This window comes from Nomascus leucogenys, chromosome 3 (genome assembly GCF_006542625.1).
Source record: "Nomascus leucogenys isolate Asia chromosome 3, Asia_NLE_v1, whole genome shotgun sequence".
Classification (NCBI taxonomy): Eukaryota; Metazoa; Chordata; class Mammalia; order Primates; family Hylobatidae; genus Nomascus; species Nomascus leucogenys.
In genome coordinates, this window is record NC_044383.1 from 115,333,320 (window position 1) to 115,347,127 (window position 13,808).

Below are 13,808 nucleotides of genomic sequence, written 5' to 3' on the forward strand. Positions count from 1 at the left end.
AGTAAGATCAGTGAATGTAAATCAGGCCACAAATTTTTTTTCTCAAATATTGTAATGCAAATGACATTATACTCAAAGCTAGTTTTCTGATTATTGGATTATAATGTTATCTCCTAGGAAGATTAAAGTACATTAGCATATGTTTATGGGCAAAGCTGCAGCGCTGCTTTCTGCCTGGTATGAGTGCTTTCTTCTTTTTTTTTTTCCATTTTCTAAAATTTTACTTTAAATCCTGGGATACTCATGCACAACTTTTAGGTTTGTTACATATGTAAGTGTCTGTCACGGTCGTTTGCTGCCCCTATCAAGCTGTCACCTAGGCATAATTTCCCACAGGCTTTACAGAGTCCCTTTGTCTCACTGGCTTTCTGCATTTTAAAAATCCCTTTACTGTTATTTTATTTGGAGGAAGTGAAAACATGCATATGCCACCATGGAATACTATGCTGCCATAAAAAGGAATGCGATCATGTCCTTTGCAGGGACATGGGTGAAGCTGGAAACCATCATCCTCAGGAAGCTAACACAGGAACAGAAAACCAAACACTGTATGTTCTCACTCATAAGTGAGAGCTAAACAATGAGAACACATGGACTCAAGGAGGGGAACAACACACACCAGGGCCTATCAGATGGAGGGAGGCAAAGGGAGGGAGAGCATCAGGACAAATAGCTAATGCATGCAGGGTGCTTTCTATCAGGTGTACAGATAAGCAGTGTTTCTCAGGCTTTAAAAGTCCACAAGACAGCCTTGGAAGGCCAATTCCATGTGGTAAATTGAGACTGTTTTCAGAGCACGCACAGACAGGAGATTTAGTCCTAGAGACATTAGATTTCTGATTTACCTGCACCCCTAGAGGCCTAGGAATCAACTCCCTCCTTTTTGCCACATCAAAAAATATTAACATTTTGAGGGGAGCCTTAAAACAAGTTAATCGACCCCAAAAAACACATAGATCCCAGGCATCAGAGAAGGAGAATTCAGTCTTCAGGACCACTCCCAGCTGGACCTTCCTGCTTTCTTCTGAGCCTAAACCCAGTGATTCCAGAACCAGCCTGGACTTCCTTAAGCTGATGTTGATCAAATACACCCACTTCAAGCCTGGCACCACTTTCTTCCCAGCTGGCTAGTTTTACATTTTAGTACATAGTCCAGATGTTTTCTCTTTTCTTCATAGTACCTTTAGAGAGGGGCTTCCTTCGTGGTTCTAAATGAGGCTGAAATTTGTGCTTCCTCCCTCTTTTTGACTAGAAATCTCGCTGTGAGTGTGAGCATAACACATGTGGCGATAGCTGTGATCAGTGCTGTCCAGGATTCCATCAGAAACCCTGGAGAGCTGGAACTTTTCTAACTAAAACTGAATGTGAAGGTATGTTTTTTAGAAGCCAACAAAATACGTCATTCTTCCTTTCCAAGAAAAAAAGCCAGTAATGAAAAATAGTGAAATGGCTGGTTATGCAAATGTGTCAACAAATACTCATTTATATTATCACTTCGAAGACAACCCATATGTCTAGCTTTTCCTAAAGGGAAATATCTAAGAAATGTAGCGGATGACTTTATAGCCTAATAGTGACAACTGGAATATTTAGGTGACAGGTGTCATGGAGAAACCTGTGTTTCTGGAGATTTTCTCAACCCAAGAAAAGACCTAAAAATAGTCTTGGGCTGAACTGCAAACCTAAACTAGTAAAAAGTCCAATTCAACTGAATTCAAATATTAATATTACAGTAAATCAGCCCTAACCACATTTTTTTCAGCTCACTAAATTAATACCAACACTATATATTCTTTGAATAACAAATTAACTCAACTCACATTTATCATGTACAACACTGTCAGACATGACAGGTCTTTAAAACTATTGAATCATAACACATGTTAATCATAAAATGTTCCCCAGCTATAAGATATAAAGTCAGCCTTCCATATCCAGGGTTTCTCCATCCATGGGTCTAACCAACTGCAGATCAAAAATGTTTGAAAAAAAGTTGCATCTGTACTAAACTTGTAAAGACGTTTTTCTTATTATTATTTCCTAAACAACAGAATATAACAACTATTTATATAGCATTTACATTTTGTTAGGTATTATAAGTAATCTAGAGATGATTTAAAGTATACAGGAGGATGTGCATAGGCTGCATGCAAATACTATGCCACTGTATAACAGGAACTTGAGTATCCTTGAATCTTGGTGTTTGAGGGAGGTCCTGGAACCATTCCCATGGATATTGAGGGATGGCTGTATTTTATTTTTAGTTTGAGATTCTGCATATATGCTATTAGCTCTCCTTATTTTCTGCACTCACTTCATTTGCTTTTGGATTTGTGTCTGCCTGCTTATAAAGATATTATGGATTAGAAATCTCCCATTATTACAGAAGCATATCTGGAGGCATGAGCCACCATTGGATCATCACTCACCATGCATGGTAGGGGACCATTGGAAGCCCAGCCTTTGTTTCCTTCAGCTACTTCCAGCCATGTTCTGGCTAATCCCTTAGTTCTCCACAACTTCTCCATAGAGAACAGACATTTGTTCTTAAGAGTAACTTTAAATGTAATGCTGCCCAGGGATGTTTGCCCTCGAGCGCCTTTAAATTTTAATTAAATTTCTCTTCTGTTTGTGGACTATTAGTAATCATAAGTGGGAGCAGCACTTGAAGGTAGGGGTCTTCCTGTTGCCACTGACAAGCTTTCACACAGTGATAATTATGTAATGTTAAGTGGCTCTGCAAAATCCTTTACCACTCTTTACTTGTGTTTCTATGTTTAAGTACAAAACAAAAAGAATAGAGCAACTTGTTAGCAATAGAGGTAGACTAAGCAAAGCAAGACATTTCAAACTGCTACTGTACACGTTTTTAAAATAGTGGAATTGTGAAACATTTTTTTTTCTTTCCCTGTAGGGAAGAGGGGAGGTCATATTTCCAAACTGAAAAACAAATATTTTTAAAACCCAGAAATTCAAGATGGGGATCTTAGCCATAAAGCCATACATAAAAATCACACTTTCAGCAGTGAATACATTCCTAAAAGCTTAAGTAAAAATTTTCTTTTCCAAGTTGAATCATATTCCAATCACCTTAATATTTAGAAAAATCCTTCCGTGACATGACAAATCCCTCCATAAAATGAATAATCACATTCTAATTCATTTGAGTTTAATTTGGATTTTCATCAATCCAGCTTACATAAGGCAAGATATAATATCTCTAAAAAGCATAGAATATTCATTCAGTTGCTAAGCCTTTAGTAAAGAACAGTTTCATATGATATATCTTGGACATTCTGTGAAATAGTAAGTTGCTGATGTTAGAGCAAAAACATGGCTTTGTGATCAGTTACTAGCCATATTCTTTAAGTTTACAGACAGAGCGGGATAGGCTGCAGCCTACAGACAGAAAGTGGGGCTGTAGGTGTAGGGTCCTGGCTGCACAGTGTGTGTGAAGGACCATTTCTTTGGCATCAGGGTTTTAACTATAGTAGCTCATAGTTCTAAACACTCTTGACAATACCAATTCTAAATAGTGTAAGAGTAAGTCTATGTTACTTTATGTTTTCCTCTGCTTATACTGGCAGCAGAAGTTTTGACTGTTTCTTGAAATATGCTATTACAACAAAGCTTTTAAGGATTCATAGCCAGGTCCAGTGGCATGCTCCTATAATCTCAGCTACTAGAAAGAAGCTATGGTGGGAGGATCTCTTGAGCCCAGGAGTTTGAGGCCAGCCTGGGCCACATAGTGAGACCCTGTCTGTATTACTCCGTTTTCACACTGCTGTAAAGATACTACCGGAGACTGGGTAATTTATAAAGGAAAGAGGTTTAGTTGACTCACCCTTCTGCATGGCTAGGAGGCCTCAGGAAACTTACAATCAAGGGGGAAGAGGAAGCAGGCATGTCTTACATGGTACAGGAGAGACAGGAGAAAGTGAAGGGGGAAGAGCCCCTTATAAAACCATCAGATCTTGTAAGAACTAACTCACTATCATGAGGACAGCATGGGGGAGCTGCCCCCTTGATCCAATCTCCTCCCTCCCTCCATACGTGGAGATTACAATTTGAAATGAGATTTGGGTGGGGACACAGAGCCAAACCATATCACTGTCTTTCTGAAGAAAAAAAAGGAATTCTTGTATGTTGTCCTAAAGATATAAAACTGCTTACAATGCCTAGTGATTTGTGTTTATTACTATGTGTTCCCTAAAGTTTGAAATTCTCCATTAACATAGCAAAACTACTATATTCTAAATCAAATGTCAGCAGGTTGGGAAAGGTATTTACAACAAACACGACAAGGGGATAATAACCTTTCTATATTAAGAGATCTTACATATCAATAAGAAAAAAGTTAACCTGTTAGATCAAAACAGGTATTCCTCAGAAATGACATATAACTTTGTAAAAAGATAATAACACTCATAATGAAGGAAGTATCAATTAAAACAATGACATATTATTTTTCACTTATCAAAGTGTTTATTCTTCTACTCAACAAATATTTGAATGCTTATTATGTCCAGGAATTGTATTCAAGGGTTGATAACACACAAGGTTGGTGGCTATGGAGAAACTGTTTCATCATATCTACTAGAGGAAAAGTCATTTGTCATAGCATTCCTGGAGGGGAATTATTTTAAGTGATTAAAATTTAAATTTTACATATCCTTTGACTAGAAATTATGCTTCCAGGAATTTAGCCTATAGATATATTCATATAGGTGTACAGGGCATATTATCATGATCCTCATCATTATTATACAAGTGCTACCACTACTGCTACTAACATTTATTGAGCTCAGTATTTAGCATGTTTCAGGCATTCTGCTAAGCATTCTCAAAACATGTATGAGACAAGTACTAAAGTGATGCTAGGACTTGAGTTTTTGCCTCAAAGTCACTCAACTGGCAAATAGGAAACTTTTCTAACATTAGAGCCCCTCCCTCCACCTGGCATCCTTGTCCTCCCAGTATGTGTGCAGTGTTATTTGCAAAGGGAGAAACATGGAAACTGTGTAACTGTTCATTAACAGGGACCTGATAAATACCTTCATTCAAGTAGTACCCTGTGTACCCTTAGGGGATACACATGCTAATATGGAAAGGGCTCCATGATTTACTGTTAGTAAAAAGAAATGGTTCTAAACAGTATACAAATGCCCCTTCCCTTTTGTAGAATAAATAAAAAGATTGAGCCGTATGTGTACAACCACACCTGCACACACACACACGTGGAAATAAATGTAAGTACTCCTAAGAAACTCAACATGTCAGGTAGGAAGGAGACTGCATCAGTATATTTCCCTAGTTCTATCCTAATATAAATTCTTCATATTTAGAGAAGTCTTACCCAATCCTTTCTGGAGAAAGTGATTTTTCACTTCTTTGAATTCTTCTAATGTAACATGAAAAAGACAAGGAGGAAGAAGAGTAGAAAAATCAATTGTGAACTTCTTTATAAGACATTGTGCTGATGATTTCACATGCATTATCTCACTTGTGCTTTTAAATATCCCAGTCTAGTAATTACTATTGACCACTCCATGTTTTATATGGAAACTGAGCCTTCGTGAAATTAAGAAGTTTCCAATGTCATATGACTGCTAAGTAGGGGAGAGCACACCCACATCCAAGACAGTTGGGTGCAAAATAGCATGATCTTAGCCACTAGTAAACTAGCTTTCAGTTTGTCTTAATTCCTTGGCACCTGCCATGTATCTTATTTCATTCACCAGGTAGAATGTGAAGGGATTCTGGCAGTCTTTAGCAGTGCAGACTCTGGAGTCTGGCTTCAGAGGTTGGTTTCCAATACTGATTAGAATATCTTTTACATGTTATTTCACTTCTCTGGACTCAGGTTTCTAGTATACAAAAATAGGTTAATAATAATAATGCCTAATTCCTAAAAGCATTTTTGAGGATTAAAATCAGTAGCAACAAATATGGAGCATTTAGAACAGTGTCTGGCATTGAAAAAAAACAATGTGTTTTAGTTGTTATTAGTATTAAAAGAAAGGAATTATATTATACATATTTTTCTTTACCCATAGGCTCTAATACAGAAATTTCCATATGATAATAATTCATTACAGATTACCTAGCGGTTAATCATTCAGTGCCATCATTCAATAATTTATTATTTGTTATAATAGGAAATTGTAAGTTGAACCATATAAAACTGCACGTTAGTCAAAATCAAATATTGTCAATTGCATATGATTGAGCTTAATTTATGTTTTAATTATTTCAAATTCCATTAAAATGTGTGAATTTATTAATACCTCCAATACATCCAGATACTTTCTAGATACCTTTGTGTGTGTGTATGCTAAATATAATTTCCCGTATGGTATAAAAGTCTAGGCCGGGCGCAGTGGCTCACGCCTGTAATCCCAGGACTTTGAAAGGCCAAGGCGGGTGGATCACAGGTCAGGAGTTTAAGACCAGCCTGGCCGACATGGTGAAACCCCGTCTCTACTAAAAATACAAAAATTAGCTGGGTGTGGTGGTGCATGCCTGTAGTCCCAGCTACTTAGGAGGCTGAGACAGGAGGATTGCTTTAACCTGAGAGGCAGAGGTTGCAGTGAGCCGAGATCGTGCCACTGTGCACTCCAGCCTGGGCGACAGAGTGAGACTCTGTCTCAAAAAAAAAATCTATTATATATAACAGAAATGATTTTTAAATGTATCTGAAATCTGAAATTAATGTTTATTAATTTATTTTTCCTTAATGCAGCATGCAATTGTCATGGAAAAGCTGAAGAATGCTATTATGATGAAAATGTTGCCAGAAGAAATCTGAGTTTGAATATACATGGAAAGTACACTGGAGGGGGTGTCTGCATTAATTGTACCCAAAACACTGCTGGTATAAACTGTGAGACATGTATTGATGGCTTCTTCAGACCCAAAGGGGTAAAGTATGCTTTTTCTTTCATAAAGAGCTATTCTTTTGCTTTTTCATACAAAGATGTTTTATACAAAATAATAGTAATTTTGAAAGCTTCTGTAAACAGTTGAACTTCAAATTAAAAGGTAAGTAGGAACATTTCGTAGTTGAAACTGACCTAAATCTTTGAGGATGTAAGATAAAACATCTCCATCACTCCAGAAAGTTTTATCATGGCTCCTTCCAGTCAAGGAGTGGACCCCTAGGCAAACTCTGTTCTGATTTTTAGAACATAAATTAGTTGTGCGTCTTAGAGAATTTCATAAAAATGAAATCATACAGTACATACTAGTCTGTCTTTTTTCACTCAACATAATATTTTAAGATTTATCCATGTTGTTTGTGCATCTGTAGTTCTTTTTTTTTTTGAAAGAAATTGCTAAGTAGCATTTCTCTGCATGAATATATCAAAATTTTAAATCCATTCTCCTGTTGATAGAAATTAGGACCATTTCCAGTTTTAGCTTAGCTCCTACAAATAATTTTATACTAGTTATTTTATAGTCATGTTTTTATTTACCTTGTGTAAATACTTAGGAATAGAATGCTTTTTTCATAGGATAGATAGATGCTTAACTTTGTAAGAAACTGTCAACATTTTGCCAAATTAGTAATAATGTATAATGTGTTCAACAAAAAGTTATATGAGTTTCAGTTGTCCCATATCATCTCTAATATTTGATGTTGACTATCTTTTTGGATTTTAGTCATCTACTGGGTGTGAAATGGCATCTGATTATGGATTTAATTTTAATTGTTAGGGCTGATTGACTGTTCCTATATCTTCTCTTATGAAGTAGATGTTCAAATTCTAAATATTTTTTTATCCTAAAAACCAAAATTTTAACTTATAGAGCTAGTGCCCATATCAAGTAAATGTGTGTGGTGTGAAATAAGTAACCAGATTTATATAGTTAACCTGAAGTTCTAGCACCATTTGATGAAAAATCAATTGATCATATTACATGGATCAATTTCTAGAACCTCAGTTATCTATTTCTCCAAGCATCTATTTTTCCCTCTATGTGCTAATACCATACTATCTTCATTGCTTTAATAAGTCTAGAATTTAGGTAATATACTGTACCAACTTTATTCTTTATTTTCAAGATTGTTTTGTCTATAGTAGGGGCTTTTTTTATGTGTTTCTATACAATTTTAGAATCAATTTGTCTATTACAGAAAATATTAGGATTATTGCTTAGAATCTATATACAAATATGGAAAATGGAGCTTGAGGAGATGTTGGTCAAAGAATATAAAATTTCAGTTAGATAGTAGGAATACCTTGAAGATATTTATTGCACAGCATGGTGACTATAGTTAATAACAATATATTTATTCTTGAAAAATGCTGAGAGTAGATTTTAAGTGTTCTCACCAAAAAATTGATAATTATGTTAGGTAATATGTTAATTAGCTTGATATAACCATTTCACAATTTGTATATATATAATATATATATACAGTGATATTCAAAATATCATGTCACACATGATAAATATATAGAATTGTGTCAAAAAAAGAAATTAAACTTTAAAAGAAAACAAGTATTGAGGAAAATAACATCATAATAATATTGAATCATTTAACCAATGAACATATCATATCTCTCCATTTATTTCTATCTTCTTTATTCATGTCAGTGTTCCGGTACAGAATCTTGCATGTCTTTTGTTAAATTAATCTTTAGTATTTTGCTTTGCATGATTGTAAAAAAATTGTTTTTTTAAGTAGTTTTCCAATTATTTAATGTAATTATTTAAGAATTTTGAATATTGACTTTATGTCCTATAGCCATCCTTAATTTCTTTATTAATTCTAGTAGTTTTAAACTACATGCTTTAGGAACATACACATAAACAATCATTTTACCTGCAAGTGCATTCAGGCTTACTTCTTCCTTTGCAATCTTTATGCCAAGGTTAACTAAAAATGGCGAGAGCTGACATCTTCACTTTGTTCTGAATTTTAAAGGGAAACCTAATATTTCACTATAGAGTATGATGTGAACTGCAGATTTTTTATGGACACCCTTTATCAGATTCAGTAGGTCCCCTACTATTCCTAAGTTGCAGAGAGTTTTTATAACAAAATGGTTTTGCATTTTGTCATATGCTTTTCGAAACCTACAGAAATGAACATAAGGATTTTCTCCTTTATTCTGTTAACGTGGACAATTTACGCAAATTGAATTTTAAAATATGAAGGCAGCTTTGCATTTGTGAATTAATCTCCATTTGGTTATGATATATTATCATTTTTATATATTGGATGATTCAATTGACTAATGTTTGGTTAAGAATTTTGACATCCTCTCATAAAAGATATTGGTCTATAATTTTATTTTCTTATAATGTCTTTGTCAGGTTTTTTATTGGGGTATACTGGCATCAACAAATGATCTGGGAAATGCACTTCCTCTTCTTCTGTTTTCTAAAGTAATGTCAGATTAAAATTAATTCTCTTTAAAATGCTTGATAAAATTTCCTAGTGAAACTATCTGAGCCTCTAGTTTTCTTTGTGCATTGCATTGGCTATTTTTTATTCGACATAGGGCTGGATAGGTTTTGTATTAATATCTTTGGGGAGGGTCAATTTTTGATGTATTTTTCAAGTAATTTGTTCAATTCATCTAAATTGTCAAATCATTGGCAACTGGCAGTTTTAAAAATTCCCTTATTATCTTCTTGAAGTCTATAGCACCTATATAGATATCCCCTCTGAAATTTTTAAAATGATTAAGTTGTGCTTTTCTCCTTTGATTGATCACTTATGTTAGGGGTTTATCAATTTTCCTAATCTTTTAAAAAAAACTTCTGCCTTTTTATTTTTTGTATTTTTATTGATTCTGTTCTATTTATTATATTATTCATTTGACCTGTTTTGGTTTTATATTTCATTTTCTTTTTCTACCTATCAATTTGGAAAGTTAAATTATGATTTTAAACCTTTCTTCTTTTATCATAAAACTTTTAAATATAAATTTCCTTCTAGCAGTTCTTTAGCTGCTTCTCATGAATTCAGAAATGCTTTATGTTCATTATCATTTATTTAACATAATTTCTAATTTCTCTTGTGATTTATTTTTTGTTAATTTCCAAATATTTGAGCTTTATTAAATATTATATTTTTTATTTCTACACTGTATGTTTATGATCTGAGAACATACTCTCTAAGATGTCAAACTTTAGAAGTTTATTGAAATTTAACTTATGGCTCAGTGCATGGTCTCTCTTGGCAAACGAATAAATGTGGATTTTTCCAATCTGCGATTATGGATTCCTACCTTTTTTTCATTTTTTTCAGTATTTCTTCCTGTTCTTTGAAGTGCTGTTATGAGGCACATACATATTTAGAATATTTTGAATCTTTAGATTTTTATATCTTATAAATTGTTATTTTAATAACTGTGAAGAACTCCACTTAATCTCAGATATCACTTTTTGTCATAAAGTCTACTTTATTTTTTATTAATATTGCTACAGCAGTTTTCATATGCTTACTCTGTATGGTATGTTTTTTTCTGATTTTGTTTAACTTTCAACCTATCTTTATTTTCATTTAAAAGATTTCTTATAAAAAGTAAAATAGATGGATTTTTTATCCTGACAATTACTGTGTGTTTAGTCCATAAATTTAATATAGTTAATAATATGATTGGGTTTTGCTATTTGTTTCCTATTTTGTCACAAAATTTTTGTTCCCATTCTTCCTTTTCTGTCTACTTTTATGTTAAACAAATATTTTTCAGTATTCCATTTTATTTCCTTTATTATCTTTTTAGCAGTACCTCTTTGTATAATTTTTTTTCCATTCCAACTTTTATTTTAGGTTCAGGAAGTACATGGGTAAATTATGTGTCATGGGATTTGGTGCACAGATTCTTTCATCACCCAGATAATTAACATAATAAGTTTTTCAATCTTCACCCCCTTCCCACCCTTCTCAAGTAGGCCCTGGTGTCTATTGTTGCCTTTTATGTGTCCATGTGTACTCGATGTTTAGCTCCCACTCATAAGAGAGAACATGCAGTATCTGGTTTTCTATTCTTGCATTAATTCACTTAGGATAATGGCCTTCTGCTCCATCCATGTTGCTTCAAGGGACAGGATTTTATTCTTTTTTATGGCTGTGTAGTATTCCATGGTGTATATGTACTACATTTTCTTTATTCAACCTACCGATGATGGTACCTAGGTTGATTCCATGTCTGTTATTGTGAATAGGGCTGCAATGAACATATGAAAGCATGTGACTTTATGGTAGAATGATATATATTCCTTTGAGTATATACCCAGTAATGGGATTGCTGAGTTGAGTGCTAGTTCTGTTTTAAGTTTTTTGAGAAATCTCCCAACTGCTTCCCACAGTGGCTGAACTAATTTACATTCCCACCAGCAGTGTATAAGTGTTCCCTTTCTCTGCAATCTCACCAGTATCTGTTATTTTTGACTTTCAGTAATAGCCGTTCTGACCAGTGTGAGATGGTAGTATTTTAAGCTCTTGATATAGTGATACAGTTCTATCTTTTGGACTATTGTTTTCATATATTGCACATAATTTGTAAGCCACCAATACAATTTTGTAGTTTTTGTTTGAAGTCACAAAACTACAAAAACAGTCTTAAAGAAATGAAAAGAAGGAAAAAAATTTACATTATCCATACCTTTCTCATTTTCCATACTCTGTGGTTTTATCTTATGTATATTGCCCTCCTGCTTGAAAAATTTCCTTTAGCATTTTTTTTTTTGGTGGTACAGAGCCGCTGGTGACAAATTTTCTCAACTTCCCTTTATCTGAAAATGTCTTTAATCTACTTTCATTATTGAAGGATATTTTCATCATAGTTACAGAGGTGTGCGTTTTCTTCTTTGTTTAGCACTTTAAAGATGTGGCACCATTATTTTCTGGATTTCATTCATTCTCATGACAACATAGCCATTATTTTTTTCTTTGTTCTATATATATCTTTAATCCACTAGATGATTTCAAATTTTTTTATATCTGCCTTTTGACAGTTATACCATGTATGAAAAAAGTTTGGCCTGTAGACCAAATCTGACTCATGGCCTATATTTATGTGACCTGTAAGCAAAGGATGTTTTTACATTTGTAAAGGTTTGTTAAAAGAAGAAGTAGAAGAATGGGAGAATGAAGAGAACTAGCAGGGAGAAGAAGAGGAGGAGGAATGAAGAGAGTCTTTATATGGCTTATTTTACTATCTGGCCCTTTACAGAAAAGTTTTCCAACCTCAGAGTTAAACTATGATGTGTCTGTGTTTGGCTTTCAAGCTTACCTTGCTTGATTCACAAAGCTTCTAGGAACTACAAATTGAGATTTTATTCCACATTTAGGAAATTTTAGGCTATTTTTTTATTTATTTTTTTTTAGGCCATTTTTTTAAAACCTGTTTTTTGACCAATGTTTTTCCTTCTCTTTCTAGGACTACAACTGCATGTGTGCTAGGGTGTTGATTGTATCTGAGGCAGTGCTAATTAAATATTTTTTCTTTCTCTGTCCTTTAGATTGGATCATTTCCCATTTATCTGTCATTACACTTTGGTCTACATATAATGTATCTTTAATTTACTAGCTGATTTTAAAATATTTTCATTAGGCTGGGCACAGTGTCTCACACCTGTAATCCCAGTACTTTGGAAGGCCGAGGCGGGCGAGTCACTTGTGGTCAGGAGTTCAAGACCAACCTGGTCAACATAGTGAAACCCCGTCTCTATTAAAAATACAAAATTTAGCCAGGCATGGTGGCAGGCAGCTGTAATATCACCTACTCAGGAGACTGAGGCAGGAGAATAGCTTGAACCCAGGAAGTGAGGTTGCAGTGGGTCAAGCTTGCACCAGTGCACTTCAGCCTGGGTGAGAGAGCGAGACCCTATCTCAAAAATAAATAAAAATAAATAAATAAATAAATTCTCATTATATTTACTTTGAACAATTGCACCATGTTTGAGAAAACTTTGGCCTGTAGACCAAACCCTGGCCTATGGCCAGATGACTAAAAAAGTAGTCATTAGGTTGACTACGCTTCCTCCTATCATCTCTACCTAATGTTAAGCATATTCAGTGAATTATTAAATTGAGGTATTTTACTTTTCAGCTTTCTGAAGTTCTTATGTTCCTTAGAGCTTCCATTTCTCCCTGAAATACTCCATGCCTTCACTCATTATAAACATTGTTTCCTTTATATTCTTGGACATATTTACAGAACTTACGTTGACTTCCTTGTATGCTAATTTCAATATCTGGGTCACCTCAGGATCTGCTTTTATCAACTTCTTTTTTTTAATAAGGACAACATTTTCCTGTTTCTTTCCTGTATATCTAATACAGTAGTCCTCCTTTATTCACAGAGGATATGTTCCAGGAACCCCAGTTGATACCTGAAATCACAGATAGTACCAAACCTATATATACTATGTTTTTCCTATCTGGTACCTGTGATGAGACTGAGTGACTAACAGGAGGGTAGTGTCTATACAGCATAGATATGCTGGACAAGGGGATGATTCATATCCCTGGTGAGACAGAGCAAGATGGCCCGAGATTTCACCACACTATTCAAAATGGCATGCAAATTAAAACTTTTCAATTATTTATTTCTGGAGTTTTCCATTTAATATTTTTGAACTGTGGTTAACCATGATAACTGAAACCTCAGACAGCAAAACTACAGATGAGGTGAGAACTACTGTAAATTATCATCTCTACAGGACATTTTGGAGAATACAATGCAGAGACACTGGTTTCTGTTATGCTCCTCTGAAGATTTTGAATTGGTTCTAATTAGTAATAAACTTCCTGAGTGATCACCATGAAGTCATGAAAGTTTGCT

General features: G+C 34.3%; 1 protein-coding gene across 1 annotated transcript in view; it reads left to right on the forward strand.

Moving 5' to 3' along the window:
• Window positions 1-13,808, forward strand: part of LAMA2 (laminin subunit alpha 2) — a 630,974-nt gene that overhangs the window by 259,051 nt on the left and 358,115 nt on the right. Inside the window, exons 7-8 of the mRNA XM_030809663.1 lie at window positions 1,253-1,370; window positions 6,743-6,921. Coding sequence (XP_030665523.1) covers window positions 1,253-1,370; window positions 6,743-6,921 — 297 coding nt within the window. The remainder of the gene's footprint in view (window positions 1-1,252; window positions 1,371-6,742; window positions 6,922-13,808) is intronic.